Consider the following 16,751-nt stretch of genomic DNA (forward strand, 5'->3'; position numbering starts at 1 on the left):
TGAATCTAAAAATCAAGTGAAGAAATAAATCTGATGAACAGAATAAACTGGTGAATATAATAGGATCAGGGGCATAGAAAGGGAGTGGACTGACAATTCTTGGGGTAAAGGGGTGTGGGGGGTGCGGGAAGAGACTGGACAAGAAGCATACACTTTATGGATGAGGACAGTGGCGGGGGGGAAGGTAAGGGCAGAGGGTGGGGTGGGAACCGGGTGGAGGGGAGGTATGGGGGGAAAAAAGAGGAACAATTGTAATAATCTGAACAATAAAGATTTATTAAATAAAAAAAAAATAAAGATAATTCCTCTTGATAGCTTCCAGTAGACCTCATTGAGGAAAGAATGGAGGTCTATAGAACTGATTGCTCATTGAGGGCAAATAACCTAATATATCCCCTCAGGTAGATATCAGCATATAAAGAAATTATTTCGCTACAGAGACTCCCCTCTTCTTTCTCAATTTCTCAGAGATAGAGTAAAAGTTTATGTTTTCCCTGGAATCAAATTAAAATTTGAAGTTAAAGGCTGTCCAGGTGACCCTAGTGAACCCAGGGTCAGCTGGGTGGGTTGGAACCTGTTAGTAAGACATCATTAAGATGCACTTCAAAAGCTATGTTAGTTTAGCTTTTAATGCAGAAACATTTGATGCTGATTTTAAATGTTGGAGCATTAACAAAGGATGATGAGAATACAGGGTGAGGCAAAAGTAGGTTTATAGTTGTGAGTAGGCGAGACAGAGTTTATTCTTATATTATTTTCCATACAAACAACTGTAAACCTACTTTTGCCGCTCTGTGTATACATGTTTGCTTTGGCTATAGTTTAATACTTGTTGCAGTCATTTTTACGTGAACTGCTTACCATTTCTTGGTATCCAGTGTATTAAAATTATTTTCAAACAAGTGTCATGAATTCATTTAATTATAAAACTAAACTGTTGATATGCTTAACAAGTACAGCTTTTTGTTTATGTCATAGTAGTTATCTGCTTATATAGCTTAGTTGTTTGTTCATGATCTGAGAATGTAATAAGATATAGAATTTACCCTAGTAAGCATGCAAAGCTTGCCTGTGGTCAGTTATCTTTAGTTTTTTTATTCTTTGATAGGATCAGATGCAGTGAGAAGGCCTCAGATATTAAATAAAGTCTAATAATTAATAATGAAAAGTCACCTGAAGAATACATCTAAGTAAGATCATCTGCTAAATTGGGAGGGAAAGGTTTCTTTTTCTCAAGAGAAATTGGAACTTCCTCCTTAAATTGGCTGTATTTATTCTTTATACCTCTCTGAGGCCAGGGTTTAAAAATCATTTTTGCTTTCCCCATAGGTATAGTTATGATTTGTGGCATTTTGATTAAAAATATATTCTGATGATTCCCTCAGATCTTTGCCTCCTCACCCCAATTTCTCCAAGGGTGTTTAAGGTTATAAAGAATGTTCCATGCCCTCACCTTAACATTCTGCCAATAATCTAATTTATTCTTTTTCACCCCTTTTCTACTATTTGATCACAGGGAATAATTTTTTCTTTCTACCAATCAACCATTACCATAAAAATAAACTACCTATTATCTTAAACCCAGCCATCTGGGGTCCAGAAGACATACTTAAATTCCATTACACATTAAATCCATTACTCAAGGAGCTACTGTCTAAATAATAAAAGATCTGAAAAGTTCATTAGTCTATGGCCAGACCACCCTGAATGCGCCCCATCTCGTCTGAAAAGTTCATTAGTAAGAATCTGGGAGACTTTCCTGTACATGAAAGAGGTAGAAAAAATATGTTTATTAGCATGTTCAAGGTAGTCAAGTTTTTAACAAATATTTAATTCCTCACAACAACCCTGTGAGGTAGGTAAGTCACTGTTTTGTGATAAACTAACATCATTCCAAATAAAGTGCAATTCCTAAAAAAATAAATCTGCAGTAGGAATAATTTTGTTAATGATACCATTTATGTATATGCTAGAATTTGTGTTTCTGTATACTTTGATTCATGCAATAAGGTGTCCCCAGAAAAGTTTACTGTAAATCAAATCCTATTTAAATACACCTGGGGAACTATTTAAATAAACTCTGGGGTGAAGTTTTTTTGTAAAATAAATCAGTATGTTTAATCTTATGTAAAAAAGGAATTTTCATAGTATTTGCTCAAAATGAGGCATTCTCAGCAAAGTTTCACACACATTTATCCATTCTTCCACAAATTCTCTCAACATGGCACTATGCCAATTTAAGACTTAATTTACTAAATTAAAACTTAGCAATTTGGTATATGGCAGTGACCTGGGTTATCATATAGAAATCTCCAATATGTTGCGCTCAATCTCAACCCAAAACCTAAGGTAGAAATGAAATGTAAATACAAAAAAATTGTTATTAATTTCAAAAAGTATTTTTCCTTAAGAACATTACTTATTTTTTTCCTTTACATCACAAAAGAGGGAGAGATCTTAGGGTCTTTGAAGAGAAACACAATATTCTGTTATCTATACAATTCTAGTGATTTCTATTGCAAATCAAAGGCTGATCTTACCAATTTACTATTTATAAGGGAGCTAGCAGATATTACTACAAAAATTTAAGTTTTTTTTCCCTGTGCCAATATGACTTACTAGGAAAAGAAATATTCCCAAGCACCCATTTTTTTTCTTAAGTATATATTTAAAGTACATTTCTACTGTCAATCCAACATTAGTAAACATCCAGTTGCCTAATTTTTTTTATGGTTGTCTTATCTGCAAAATACATTTCTACTGGAGAATTTCCATTACATTTAATTATGAAATAAATGTTTAGATTAGTTATATAATTTATTTTGAACAATAACTCCAATTACGCTCAGGAACTTAGTTAACATTTAAAATTCACTGGCAGGTTTATAATACTTTAGCAAGTGGTTAAAGGAATTTGCTATTGTAAAGAAATTATTCAAGCCCAGAAAAATCATTCTCGCCAAAAATTTTAAAAATTAGGCAAGACAACAGGTATAATAGACTAAGCCATCTATAACTTGTACATTCAAATACATACTAATCCAATAGTGCACTTTGGATTATAGTGAGGTAGGGCAAAGAAATAAAGTCAGATACACCTTGAACTGTGAAATTTATATAAACTGAAACAGTGACTTGTATCCAGGTTTTAGTTGAATATAAACAAAAACTTTGATAATTCAATGACAAAGTATTTTCTTAGATTCAAGGACAGAATTGTAAAAAAAACCTTTGAGGTACATATAAATTAAAAATACAAAGATATATTTTCTCTCAACATAAAATATGCTTGTATAAAAATAACCCACGATATAGAAAAAAGAAATACAAACATTTTTTGCATAGATTCTCCATATAAAATATTTACCAGGGGCTATACACTGGAAAAGACACCTCTGAAACTAATATAGTTGAACTATTTTTCTTGGATACCAAGTACATACAAAATAAAAGCCCTTCATCTTAGGGAGCAATGGGCAGGAGGGAAAACAATTAAATTTAGCATCAGTCTATATTTATTTCTCTGCTGCTCGAATATAAACCAATGATGACAAGAGGAGAAACTCTGGGGGTTTATTTAACAAAATTAAATTCACATTTCTGAGGCCATCATAATGCATCCAATGTCCATCAATTTGGAAAGCTGCAGAATAATGATGTTCCTCTTTGTTAAATAATGTGGCACCTTCCAACAAATACCTGTAAATTCAATGACAAAGTATAGCAGAAAATTACAATACTTTGTTCTTAAGAGAAACATTCCTTAAATTCTTCACTAAGGAAAAAAAAAAGAGATATCCATCTATAAAACTAATCCTATATAATAAAAAGCTAATATGCAAATTATCCCCTCAACCAGGAGTTCGACTGGGAGTTTTAACCAGGGGGTGGGGCTGGCCGGCCAACTGCCTGCGGCCCCTTCCCCCGGCCAGCCCTGCCCCTGATCAGTCCCCCTCAACCCCACTCTGATCAGGGGCAGGGCCAGCTGGCCAATCTCTTGTATCCCCTCCCCATAGTCAGCCTGGCCTGATCAGCCCCAATTGGGGCAGGCTGGCCGGGCCCCACCCATGCACGAATTTGTGCTCTGGGCCTCTAGTGTACTATAATAGGTAATTTGGAATAAAACATTTAGGAATTTAAAAAATTGATGTAATTTAAGAATTTAAAAAAAATATCTTAATTCATAACCTGTATGGTTCTATTAAGTAAAAGAAAACACACAAAAAACTTTTAAAGCAAAGAGTTAAAGGAACCCTGTATGTTCCAATTTGTATGCTGATATTTTAATCTATAATAATGATGGTAACATTTTATTTAAAAATTTTTTTAAAGGTGCCCTGATTGGGGATTGAATCCTGCAAACTTGGCGCATTGAGACAATGCTCCAACCAACTGAGGTACCCAGCCAGAGCCAGTAACATTTTATTTTTAAATGATGACTTCATACTATACACTACTTTAACTTGAAATACCAGTAATAATCAGAATTTACTGTTTACTATATACACTGAGTGGCCAGATTATTATGATCTCCGAACGCATAATAATCTGGCCACTCAGTGTACATCCTATATAATAAAAGGCTAATATGCAAATTGTCCCCTTGACCAGGAGTTCGACCAGCAGGCAGAACGGCCAACCACCCATGTCCCCTCCCCCTGGCCAGGCTGGCCAGACCCCCACCCATGCATGAATTCATGCACCGGGCTTCTAATATACCGTACTTTCCGTCGTATAAGACGACTGGGAGTATAAGATTTTCCTGGGTTAAAAAGTCGTTTTTTTTTAGTTTTTTTTAAAGTCGTTTTATATGCCGGAAAATACAGTATATTGGACTATACTGATGGGATTAGATATAATGGATTAGATATATTGGACTACTGTATTTTCCGGCGTATAAAACGACTTTTTAACCCAGGAAAATCTTATACGCCCAGTCATCTTATACGCTGGAAAATACGGTAAATATATATACTGAGTGGCCAGATTATTATGTGTTCAGAGATCATAATAATCTGGCCACTCAGTGTATAGATACTATCCTATACATTTTCGTGTGCTATGTAAATTAAATCCTCACAGTAATGGAACCCCAGATAGATATTGTCATTTCTGCTTTATAGATAAGAAAGCTGATAAGTAAACTGGTTTTATAAGCTATGTGACCTTACTGGTCCAAGGTCACATAGCTTATAAACGGCGGGGCTGGGTTTGAACCCAATTCTTTCTATTCCATAATTCAAGCACCTAACCAATATGCACCCTGTCAGCAACTAACTTCCTGTAGTAGATGTTGATTCTATTCAGTATACACAAATTTAAAGATAGCTATGATCTAAATAATATTTCCTTTCGGGCTAGAAAAAGTCATACCAGAATAGCAGAAAAACATTAAATTTATTTTTCACTAATTTTATAAAACCAACAAAAAAACCACCTACTTGTGATCAGATAAATCCAAATAATAGGGTACATATGCCAGATCTTCAGATTTCCAATGCTGCATATTTAAGACAACAAAAGGAGGTGCCCCATGGCAGAAAACTCGTTGGGAGAATTCTCTTAAGCCACCACACCTAAAATTGAAAGTAGGCATGAACTTTATTAAACTTGGAATAAAGCTGCCTTTTATCACTTTTGGGTTGTCTTTATTACTTCATGTCATAATAAGCATAAATATCTATTTTAGGAATGGGTAATAATAGTGTAGCCATATTAATAGCTTATACAAGGTGGGCAAAAGTAGGTTTACAGTTGTGAGTACATGAAACACAGTTTATTCTTCCATTATTATTTAGTGCTAGAGGTCTGGTGCACAAAATTCATGCACTGGGGGGATAGGGTCCCCTCAGCCGGGTCTGCGCCCTCTCACAGTCCAGTCCGGGAGCCTTCACTCCTTACCACCCGCCTGCTTGCTGCTCCTTACCACTCGGCTCACTGCTCCTTAGCACTGCTGTGGAGGCGGGAGAGGCTCCTGCCACCACCGCTGCACTCACCAGCCATGAGCCTGGCTTCTGGCTGAGGGCACTGACCACCAGGGGGCAGCTCCTGTGTTGAGCATCTGCCCCCTGGTGGTCAGTGTGCATTATAGTGACCGGTCATTCTGGTCGTTCCACTGTAATGGTTGCTTAGGCTTTTATTATACAGACTGGAGGCCTGGTGCATGAAAATTCATGCACTGGTGGGGGGGGGAGTCCCTCAGCCTGGCCTGCCCCCTCTCACAGTCCAGGAGCCCTCAGGGGTGGGAGGCGACCCGGCGATCAGGGGAAGGCGACGCCCCATCATACCTCTGCCGGCAGCACAAGCCTCGGCTGGCCCTGGCTACCTGAGCCTTGGGTGGCCCTGGCTGGCTGGGCAGCCGACATCTGAGGCTTGCCTGTGCCTCGGGCATAGGCTGGGAAGCCACCATCCAAGGTTTGCCTGCACCTCGGGCCAGCCCTGGGTGGCTGGGCAGCTGCCATCTGAGGCCTGCCTGCACCTCGGACCGGACATCTGAGGCTTGCCTGCGCCTCGGGCGTCGGCTGGGCAGCCACCATCTGAGGTTTGCCCATGCCTCGGGCTGGCCCTGGGCGGCTGGGCAGCCACCATTCGAGGCTTGCCTGCACCTCGTGCCAGCCCTGGGTGGCTGGGCAGCTGCCATCCGAGGTTTGCCTGCGCCTTGGGCCGGCCCTGGGTGGCTGGGGGCTGAGGAGACTGGGCGCTGCCATCTTTGAGGGCATGGCATTCAACTAGCATATTCCCTCCTTATTGGCTCTGGGTGCCGCCATCTTTGAGGGCGGGGCAGGCAATTAGCATATTCCCTCCTTATTGGCTGTGGGCGCCACCATCTTTGCGATGGCGTGAGGGTCAATTAGCATATTCCCTCTTTATTAGATAGATTGTATTATTTATTTGTATTCAAACTGTAAATCTACTTTTGCACATCCTTGTATATCTATTTCCAGAAGTTCACAAGTTCTGAGATTCTATATGCAAGAAATGATACTTTTAAAACTCCAGGAAAAGCTAGCTGTTTTATCTAGGCTTATAAAAGTGAGTAGCTTTTATTTTTAGATACATTTTTCTTTATCTAAGATGGTTTCAAAGGGAAATAATGACAGAAATGGGAAAATAGGATTCTTACAGGCCTCTTTAGACTGGATATAATTCCCTAATTGCTTCCTTTTGCTATTGAATGAAGCAAATTCTGTTTTCTTAGCAGCATCAGGTATTAAGCATATGGATTAGAATTCAACAAATACAGTTATACAGTAAAATCTCGATTAACCGGAATGTTCAGGGTATAGTATTTTGGTTAACAAACATCACTGACTAAACTAAATTAACAGGAAAACCATTTTGCTTTAGTATTGGTTGCTAAAATGCATTAATTCACTCTCTGAACTTAAGTACAATTAACTGAAAATATTTTATTCTTTCCTTTTTCAGTGATTAATTAGCTGTAAGATCATCATTCTCAATATTTATTCTCATTGTATAATAATGTAGATACAGAAATTAAGAGGTTGGGATGAATATATTCTTTCTGCCCCTTTGGATTTCTATTTTTTAAACATTTTATTGTGTTAAATTTTTTGGTTACAATTTACCTTTCTCCTAAATGAGGAGTGCAGAAAAAATCCAGTTAATTGAGGGTGCCGACTATCTGGGTTCCGGTTAAGCAAGGTTTTATTGTACCTACTCAGCAGTGGGGAAAAAAGAAAAGGCATTTGCTTTGTATTCATCATTAACTATCCTATATAACAAAAGGCCAGCGACCATGATGGCGTAACGAACAGAACGACCAATCGACCAGTTGCCATGAGGTGCACCGACCACCTCTTGGTCCCTCCCCCCATCCCGCAGGCTCTGATCGCCGGATGGCGAATGGGGAACCACAGGGAACCGGGGTGGGTGTTGGCAGCGGGGCTGGACTGGGGACTGGTGAGCAGGCGGAAAGGCCGACCTCTTAGTCCCTCCCCGAGGCCCACAGGCTCTGATCATGGCGATGGGAAACCACGGGGAACCGGGGTGAGTGGTGGCTCTGATCGTGGCAATGGGAAACCACGGGGAACCGGGGTGAGTGGTGGCAGGGTGGAACTGGAGATTGGCAAGCAGGTGGAAGGCAGACTTCTTGGTCCTTCCCCCCAGGCTGCAGGCTCCGATCGCTGGATGGCAAACGGGGAACCAGGGTGGGTGGCAGCAGTGCGGGACTGGGGACTGGTGAGTAGGCGGAAGATGGCCCTGATCGCAGGCTAGGCCTAGGGACCCTGCCCGTGCATGATTTTGTGCACTGGGCCTCTAGTAGTATTATATTCTACTTGGTAATGACAATGCAGAATAAGTATAGGAAACTTGAAGGTGTTAAGATTTTAAAAATGTCAGACTTCCTAAATACTTATGAGTAGCTATTTCATATAGCATTAACATCAAAAAGATATCAGTCCAGGTTTCTTTATAAAAAACAAAGAATACTTTCATCTTAAATGTCTATCATATACTCACCCCTGCTCTTCACACAGTTCAATCCTGGAACAGAATAACTCATCCACAGCCAGTCGTATCAAGTTTCCATGTGGAATTTCTTGGGGAGGACTACAAGAATTGCAAAATGCATGTAAGAACTGCTTCAACATTTTACAGGCAAATACATTATTAGGATTACAAAATTTACAGGTCATTTCATTATTAGCAAACCCAATAAAAGTATAACCTCTGTTACTCATCTTTGTACTTCTTGTAAATAGTAGAGAAACCAGTTAAATGTAATAAATGTCAATGCATGAAGCTTTCCAAGAAATATTAAATCTTTCTGTAAACTAATGCTGAAATATGCAGTTGTTGTTACTTTAAAAAAATTTCCAGCCGAAACTGGTTTGGCTCAGTGGATAGAGTGTCGGCCTGCGGACTCAAGGGTCCCGGGTTTGATTCTGGTTAAGGGCATATGCCTTGGTTGCGGGCACATCCCCGGTGGGGGGTGTGCAGGAGGCGGCTGAAAGATGTTTCTCTCTCATCGATGTTTCTGACTCTCTATCCCTCTCTCTTCCTCTCTGTAAAAAATCAATAAAATATATTAAAAAAAAAATTTCCAGAGGATTCAACAGAAGAGGGAAGAAATTAGGACCCAGAATCAGGAAAGCAGCTGATTAGTTATTAAAATTGCTAGCCTAAGTTGCAGCCACTGTTGGCCTCACTTACCTGATTTGTTAAAAAACTTTTTCCCACATATTTCAAAAGTTGTTTTAAATATAGGATTAAATAAAATATGCAAAAGCTTAAAAAAGTAGAGTATGATAAAAATATTTTATTGAGAAACACAAAATTTAGCATTAATATAGTACTATAAGTATTTCATTATAGTTCTAAAACATATACAGATTAAAATATTCGTTTTTTTAAAAAAGACAAATTCCTGAAATGCTTTAAATTGTGGTTTAAAGTAACAAAACTTTTTTGCCTGATAGATTTGAAAATCAACATCCTTATATCAGCAATACAGGAAAATGGACAAAGCATATTTCAGAAAAAGAGAGACACTGACTCTAAAAAGAATAAAATATCTTCAGTGTTCCATGATCTATACTAATAAAAGCCTAGGTGGCCCTCACACCCTCACAAGATGGCCGCCCCACATCGTCACAAGATGGCCACCTCAAGATGGCTGGCAGGGGAGGGCAGTTGTGGGCAATCAGGCTGGCAGGGGAGAGCAGTTAGGAGTGATTGGGCCAGCAGGGGAGGGCAGTTCGGGGCGATTGGGCCGGCAGGCGAGGGCAGTTGAGGGCGATCGGGCTGGCAGGGGAGTGGTTAGGGGGCAATCAGGCTGGCGGGCAGAAGCGGTTAGGAACAATCAGGCAGGCAGGCAGAAGCGGTTAGGGACAATCAGGCAGGCAGGCAGGCAGGCAGGAGGGTGGTTATGAGCCAGCAGTCCCGGATTGTGAGAGGGATGTCCGACTACTGGTTTAGGCCCGATCCCATAGGGTCCCAAATTGGAGAGGGTGCAGGCTGGGCTAAGGGACACCCCTGCAGTGCACAAATTTTGTGTACCGGGCCTCTAGTATTATAATATTAAAGTAAATGTGTAATAAAGAAATATGAACTTAATAAGTTATTGTTTGTGAGATACAGCCTTCAAAGAGAACAATCTATTAGGCTGTTTTTCTGGACCATAGGACCAAATACAATTTCTGTCAACAATGTGTTTGGGTTTGCTTTTTGGTCTTGTTTTTTTCCACTGACAATTATCCTTTTCCAGCTCATGTCCCTTGGGGGCTTTAATGTTTCCTGACACTCCACTAGGGCTTGCCAGTTTGGCCTTCCTCCCTGTCATTTTCTAGCCTGGAGGTCTGCCTTCATTCTGAAAGCCAAAAATACTTAGGCTACCAGCACCGTTCCTAATCAGTGAAAATGCTCCTTATAGCCACATCTCCAGGTGTTAAGGTTCCAAGTTTGTGGTTTCTGTCTATAATTATTGAAAGTACATGGAGTACGTTCAATCTTTTTTTTTTTTTTAATTGGTTTTATAGGAAGAGAGGGAGGGAGGGAGGGAGGAAGAGAGAGATCAGTTGCTCCCATATGTGCCCCCATGGGGGATTGGACCCACAACCTGGGTATATGCCCTGACCTGGAATCAAACCCGCCACCAACCAACTGAGCCACACTGGCCGTGGCTCAATCCTCTTATTCATGTAGAACTAGCCCACTCAACATAGATCTATTTAAAAGGTGAAACATTATATTGGAAACATATTGGATAGTGTTCTTCAAGAGGTTACATTTGTGATGCAGAAATTCATTATCTACAAAATCACATTAGTAAATCAAAGCAAGGGCAATGTATTTTGCACTTGGAATAATTCATTACTTTGCAAGCGAAATGGTTATCAGTTGGTTTTCTAAAGCAAATTCTAAAATGCTTGGATATTTCTGTCATGGGACTAAAGAATCTTGAATTTGTGTGGTTGATTTATGTGTAAGTAATTACAGTGTTGTACTTTAAGAAGTACTTTGACTATATATTTACATTTATAGCACTTCATTAAAAAAGTTGTAACTGTTTCTAAAAGTGACAAAACATCCCTGGTTGGCTTGGCTCAGTGGAAAGAGCATTGGCCTGTGGACCAAAGGGTCTCAAGTTTGATTCTGGTCAAAGGCATGAACTTTGGTTGCAGGCTCCTCCCCGGCCTGGCCCCTGGTTGTGAAGCCTGCAGGAAGCAACCAATTGATGTGTTTCTCTCACATCGATGTTTCTCTCTGTCTTCCCCTCTCTTCCACTCTCTCTGAAAGATCAATGGAAAAATTATCCTCAAGTGAGGATTAACAAAAAAAAAAAAAACAAGAAAAATTAAATTGGCTAGTTGAAACAAGCGAATATTCTAGAAAAATTAATTGTACTGGACAAAAAGTGTTCCTAAAGTGTCAACTAAAATTTTTATTGGTACTTCATCTCATGATAAAATTGTGCACTATGTAATGAACCTAAAACAGTAATACTATAGAGCAAAAAATTAAAATGTAAAAGCCATCAAGACTACATTATAAAATTTTCAAAAGCCTCCTAACATTTAAATCAAAAAAGGAGGGTATAGTAGAAGAATATCACGTAAGGAAAAATAACCTGTAAGTAAATTACTTCTGGAAAATTAATACTTTAGAAAATTAATTGTAAGGCTAAAAGCAAGACACCCATGAAAAACACACAAGGTGTCAAAACAAGCCAGAGGAAAATCATTTGGGCAAAAAATGAAATAGGATCCCAAGTCAAATTTATAGAAAATATTCCTTTATTAACTTTTGGTCGAGAATATGTTTGTATATTTTCAGAAAACAACTCCGAGACCATGTGGATTCCAGCAACAGAGAGGAATCGACAGGACTACTCCAGCCACGAAGACAGAAGAGAAGCAGTTCAGAGATGGAAGACGCTGACTTGGTCTTCCCATACTAGCAGTTAGCAGCTGTGCATCACTGCAGGTTGCCCAGGACCAAACCAGAGAGAGTCGGACCTGCATTACCACCATTTCTCCACCATCCAGAACTGTAATGTCAGTGCTGACATGTACACATAAGGAACTGGTGGACATTGTAATTGGTTCTCAAAAGAACTGTTGGCCCAGAAAGAAACTCACTACAGACTGATTCATTTCCTGTCACCATAACCATTATTGCTTGTCTCATTTTCGCTTCTTATAAGTGTATTTCTAATAGCACATGATCTCACTCATCTCCTGGAAATAATGAACAACATAGACTGATGAACAAGAACAGACCCAGAAACAAGGAGGCATGGATCAGACTGTAGGGCCTCAAGAGGGAGGGTAGGGGAGGATGGGGGTAAAGGGGAGAGATCAACCAAAGGACTTGTGTGCAAGCATATGCGCCTAACCAGCGGTTGGGGACAACTGGGGGGTGGGGGCATGTGTGGGGAGGGGTTTGGGATGGGAATGGGGGCATGAGGACAAATATGTGATACCTTAATCAATAAAGAAATTTAAAAAAAATAAAAAATAAAAAATAAAAGTGACAAAACAAACTTTGGAGCAGATAAAAGACTTTTAGAGGAACTTACTTTATATTAATTGTACGCTGCTGATCTTCCTGCACTCGAATTGGGCATCGCCAATTGGAACAGTAACTCTCTTGTATGGTAGACATGAGATTTTCGAGATTTTTTGTAAAATTATCATGTTCATTCCCAAACAAATCGATTATTAATGAAGCTTTATGAACTTCAGATTTATATTGCTGTTTTTCCATCTTGTCCCAAATCCAAAGTAGCTTCACAGTTGTAAAACTGTAGGTGTCCATTAAATAAAGAAAACAGTCTACAAACTCTCTACCTAAATGAAGAGAGAGTTCCCTGGGAAAATTTTCATTTTCATGAAGAATGACATATAATAACATCAAGAATCCATCTATGGTGCAGGTATTTTTCAGTCTTATTTCAACATAGAGTGGTGTACAGGATACTGCTTTGCGGCCAGCTTTGATAGTAAAAACACCTCCCCAAGGAAGAACAGGCCTCCAAAATGAGCGATCTTGATTATAGTTATTTTTAATTGATGCTTTGATCTCTTCAAACAGTGTCTTCATCCTGCATTTTAAAAATTAAAAGTAGAACATGTATGTGATTACATATGATATGTTTAAATGAAAATAAAGCTATCTAAAGATTTAAATTAAATTTGGTTAGATGGCCTCTCAATGCAACAAAAATATCTTAAGACAATTCTAGCTATGTCATTTTGGGGGCAATATACATGGTCTTTGAAAAGACCACTTAAGAAGTTGCAACCTTTTTTTTTGAGGTGCTGAATGGCTATTTGATAGGCTTTTATATTAATTATACTGAAGATTTTTATTTGTGATATAGGAAAACCCACTTCTAGGATATATTCTAAGAATTCCAAAACACCAACCAGAAAGAATATATTCACCCCTATGGTTCATAGCAGCATAATTTACAACAGCTATGATGTGGAAACAGCCTAAGTGCCCATCAGTAGATGAGTGGATAAAAAAGCTGTGGTATATTTAAGCCATGGAATACTATGCAGCTTTAAAAAAGAAGGATCTCTTACCCTTTGAGACATCATGGAAGGACATGGAGACTATTAGTCTAAGTGAAATAAGCCAGTCAGAAAGATAAATATCACATAATCTCACTTATATATGGAATCTAATGAACTGATGAATAAAATAAAACCAGAGGCATGAAAACATGTAACAGACTGGCAAATCTCAGAGGTAATCTTGGAGGTAAGGAGTCTGGGGGAGTGGGCAGGAAGAGACTAACCAAAGAATTTATATGCATGTATGCATTGCCCATGGACATAGACAACAGGGTGGTGAAGGCCTGGGGTGGGTGGAAACTGGGTAGAGGGGGGCAATGGGGGGAAAAAGCGGGGAGGACATCTGTAATACTCTCAACAATAAAGATGGAAAAAAAAGAAACTGCAACCTTTTTTTTGAGAGGCCTTTATATTATACCACAGATTTTTTTCGATGATATAGGAAAACCCTGTAATAAGCAATCTTAAATGAAGGTAAAACTATTTAATGATACAATCTAAATTTGGTTTTGTGTATTCCTAATGTAAACTTCTTCCACCCTCCAAAATACAAGCTGTGCTTCATTTTCTTGTTAATATGTGTGATTTTACTTATAAAATGAACTGTAATGGAACCCTTATTTGGGCTACAGAATGATGACCAATTAGCTATGAAAGATAACATAGGAAGAGTAATTGTGAGAACTTAATTGAATAGTAGCACAGCTAATACAAATATTATTTATATGTACTTTGGGATTTTTACTTACAATCTAGGACCATGCTATATATCCTACAATTTGAGGCCATGCTGTGAAGACTTTTTTTCCCCTTTTTTTTTCATGCTGTGAAGATTTGATTCAGAACTTGGTCAGTATCCTGATTCCCTTCTCTGCACAATTTGGGAATGAAATGAGGTGTCCTCTCTGTTTAAATTGGTACATATCCTTTCCCCAACTTTGAGGGTAGCTAAGTATTCTGTTTTTAAAGTCAATGACAGTATTCTAACAAACATGTTCATGTCACATGTATGATATATAGGACAAAATTTTAAAAAATTAAAGAATGATGTCTTAATAAAACTGAATAGAAAACTGCTTTACTTGGGATAAAAAAATGTCAACTGAAAACATCATAGTACTTTCCAATATATTATTTTTATGGAAAAGTATATTTTTCATGAAAAAAGGGAAGCATTTGAGGAATAGGAAAAGAGAAGTGAGTGACTGAGGCCAGTGTCTTATTTTGACCATCTTTTCAAGTGCCACACCCTCCCAAGCATAACATGAATCCAACACTCAATACTTTGGACCTGTATATTTTATTTGCGTGAAAAATTTAGTTGAAGTTGATTTTACAACAGTAGTAGACTAAAAATTCAGTTATATGATATATAAACACACGGTATTTTTGGCTTGAAGAAAGATATCCTCCACTCTAAAGTATTCAATACTATATTTAGTCTGAAATGTAGATGTTTATATATAGTCAGTAACAGGTTGGCTCTAGTCAACCAATTAGGAATAAGAGGGCGTGGTAAACCTGGAACCTAAGAAAACACAAACATATCCAGAACAGATTTGAAAAAAATCATAAGGCATTCAAATACTTTAAAAATGAAAATAAATTTCTTCATGGTTTGATTTATTTCTGTTGAATTTTAAAGAACTTTGTAGCAAAGACATAGGATCAAGAGCTTGAGTTCACACTCCTACATACTATATTGGAAAGGAATGGTAAATCTCTAGTACTTTTTTTCAAATTATCTTTTGGGCATGACCAAATGAAGAGTAACTACAGCTCTACAAAGCAACCTTTATACTTTAAGAGAATTAAATTACAATTTTATATATTTGCAATGAAACTTCTTTAGCCTTTTTCAGGGAAAAAAAAAAAAAGAGGGGGGTAGAGAGGACTGGAAGAACAAGACGGCACTTAATCTAGTATCAACACTAATGTGGTGATGTGTCCCAAAGAACTAAAAATTACTTAAAAAGATGAAGAAATGCCTTCAAAGCCCTGACCTGTTTTCGCCACACCTTCTAAGATTGTTCATTAGGCATCGTGTTAGAAATCCTGGAGGCGTTATCCTGCTGTCTGTATTTTCCTGCCTCCACAGGCCCTCCAGTTTGAATAAACCTGCGGAACTGCTCTGATCTCTTACGCTATTTCCTTGGCACAGCACCACCTTTTTTTTTTTTTTTTTTGCGGTCATTTCCAAGGGTGACAATCTGTACTCCACATTGGTCGTGCAAACCAGACCATTTCCCCAAGGTCCTGAATACCGGGCTCCCTAAAAGCTCGGAGTCCTAAAGGTCCCGCCTGGAATCAGCGCTCTGAAATAATATGAAAAACAGCCACGCGCCCCACCGCCAAGGGCGCGGGGCTCGGGGGGGGGGGGGGGGGGGGGAGGAGGGGGGAGAGCGCGGCACCCGCCGGGAGCGCGGCGGGCACCCAGCTCAGCCCCCGGCCGCGCCCACCCTGCCCCTGCCCCTGCCCCTGCCCCCCGCACCCTGGAAGGCCTGGCGCCGAGCACTGGCTCCGCAATGCGGGCGGGTCCCCGAAACAGAAGCCGGTGTCAAAGGCTGGACGCGGGCAGCGGCCCCGCAGAGCGCCTGGGACAGCTGGCCGGGGGCTAGAGGACTGGGCCGCGGATGGCGTTTCCGCACCCGGCAGCCTCCGTCCACCAGGAAGCCGAATCCTCGTACCTCCTCGGGGACCGAAAACCGCCGGTGCCACCGCACCCGTCGCCGCCGCCGCTCGCTCATGGAGAGCCCGGGCTGCCGCCGCCGCCGCCGCCGACTCATGTACTAGAACCGCCGGCTGTCTCGGCCTCCCCCGGCGAGAGTGGTGGGCTCCGGCACGGCCTCCATCGCACCCGCCGCGGCGGGAGCCACAGCAGCTCCGGCGCCCAGGCCCGACCCGACCGGATCCACGGAGCCAGGACCGCGGGACGCGTTGCTTATTACGGAGGAAGATTCGGCCTGACCTCCGCCTCCCTTCCCCCAGCCCCCAGTTCCCAGACGCCCGACGGCGCTGCTGCGCAGGCGCGAAGACGCCCCCGTCAAACGTGCGCGTGTCGGGGGCGTACACAGCATTCAGCTTTACCCAATGGGAGCGAACATCAGGTGCGGGGGGCGGGACCTCGTGGAGAGGGGCGTGGTTCCAGTGCCGGCGGAAAAGTGGAGCAGTCAAAGTGGGCAGGGTTTGCACGGAGGTGGAGCT

General features: G+C 40.4%; 1 protein-coding gene across 1 annotated transcript; it reads right to left on the reverse strand.

Annotated features, from left to right (window-relative positions):
• Nucleotides 1-1,604: 1,604 nt before the first annotated feature.
• Nucleotides 1,605-16,541, reverse strand: DORIP1 (dopamine receptor interacting protein 1). Its single transcript, XM_079778994.1, has 5 exons — nucleotides 16,235-16,541; nucleotides 12,545-13,069; nucleotides 8,485-8,574; nucleotides 5,442-5,576; nucleotides 1,605-3,699 (listed from the first exon to the last, which is right to left on the reverse strand). Exons 2-5 carry the CDS (start codon nucleotides 13,066-13,068, stop codon nucleotides 3,516-3,518), a joined length of 933 nt encoding a protein of 310 aa, XP_079635120.1. The 5' UTR covers nucleotide 13,069; nucleotides 16,235-16,541; the 3' UTR covers nucleotides 1,605-3,515.
• Between the last annotated feature and the right edge of the window lie 210 nt (nucleotides 16,542-16,751).

This window comes from Cnephaeus nilssonii (genome assembly GCF_951640355.1).
Source record: "Cnephaeus nilssonii genome assembly, chromosome: 1".
Classification (NCBI taxonomy): domain Eukaryota; kingdom Metazoa; phylum Chordata; class Mammalia; order Chiroptera; family Vespertilionidae; genus Cnephaeus; species Cnephaeus nilssonii.

Excerpts from the sequence above, each read along its gene's own strand:
- DORIP1 (XM_079778994.1), bottom strand. The coding sequence starts at position 13,068 with ATGAAGACACTGTTTGAAGAGATCAAAGCATCAATTAAAAATAACTAT. Across the intron at positions 5,577-8,484 it reads GAACTGTGTGAAGAGCAGGG|GTGTGGTGGCTTAAGAGAAT; the intron begins GTGAGTATATGA and ends TTTCAATTTTAG. Across the intron at positions 3,700-5,441 it reads TTGGATTTATCTGATCACAA|GTATTTGTTGGAAGGTGCCA; the intron begins GTAGGTGGTTTT and ends TTGAATTTACAG.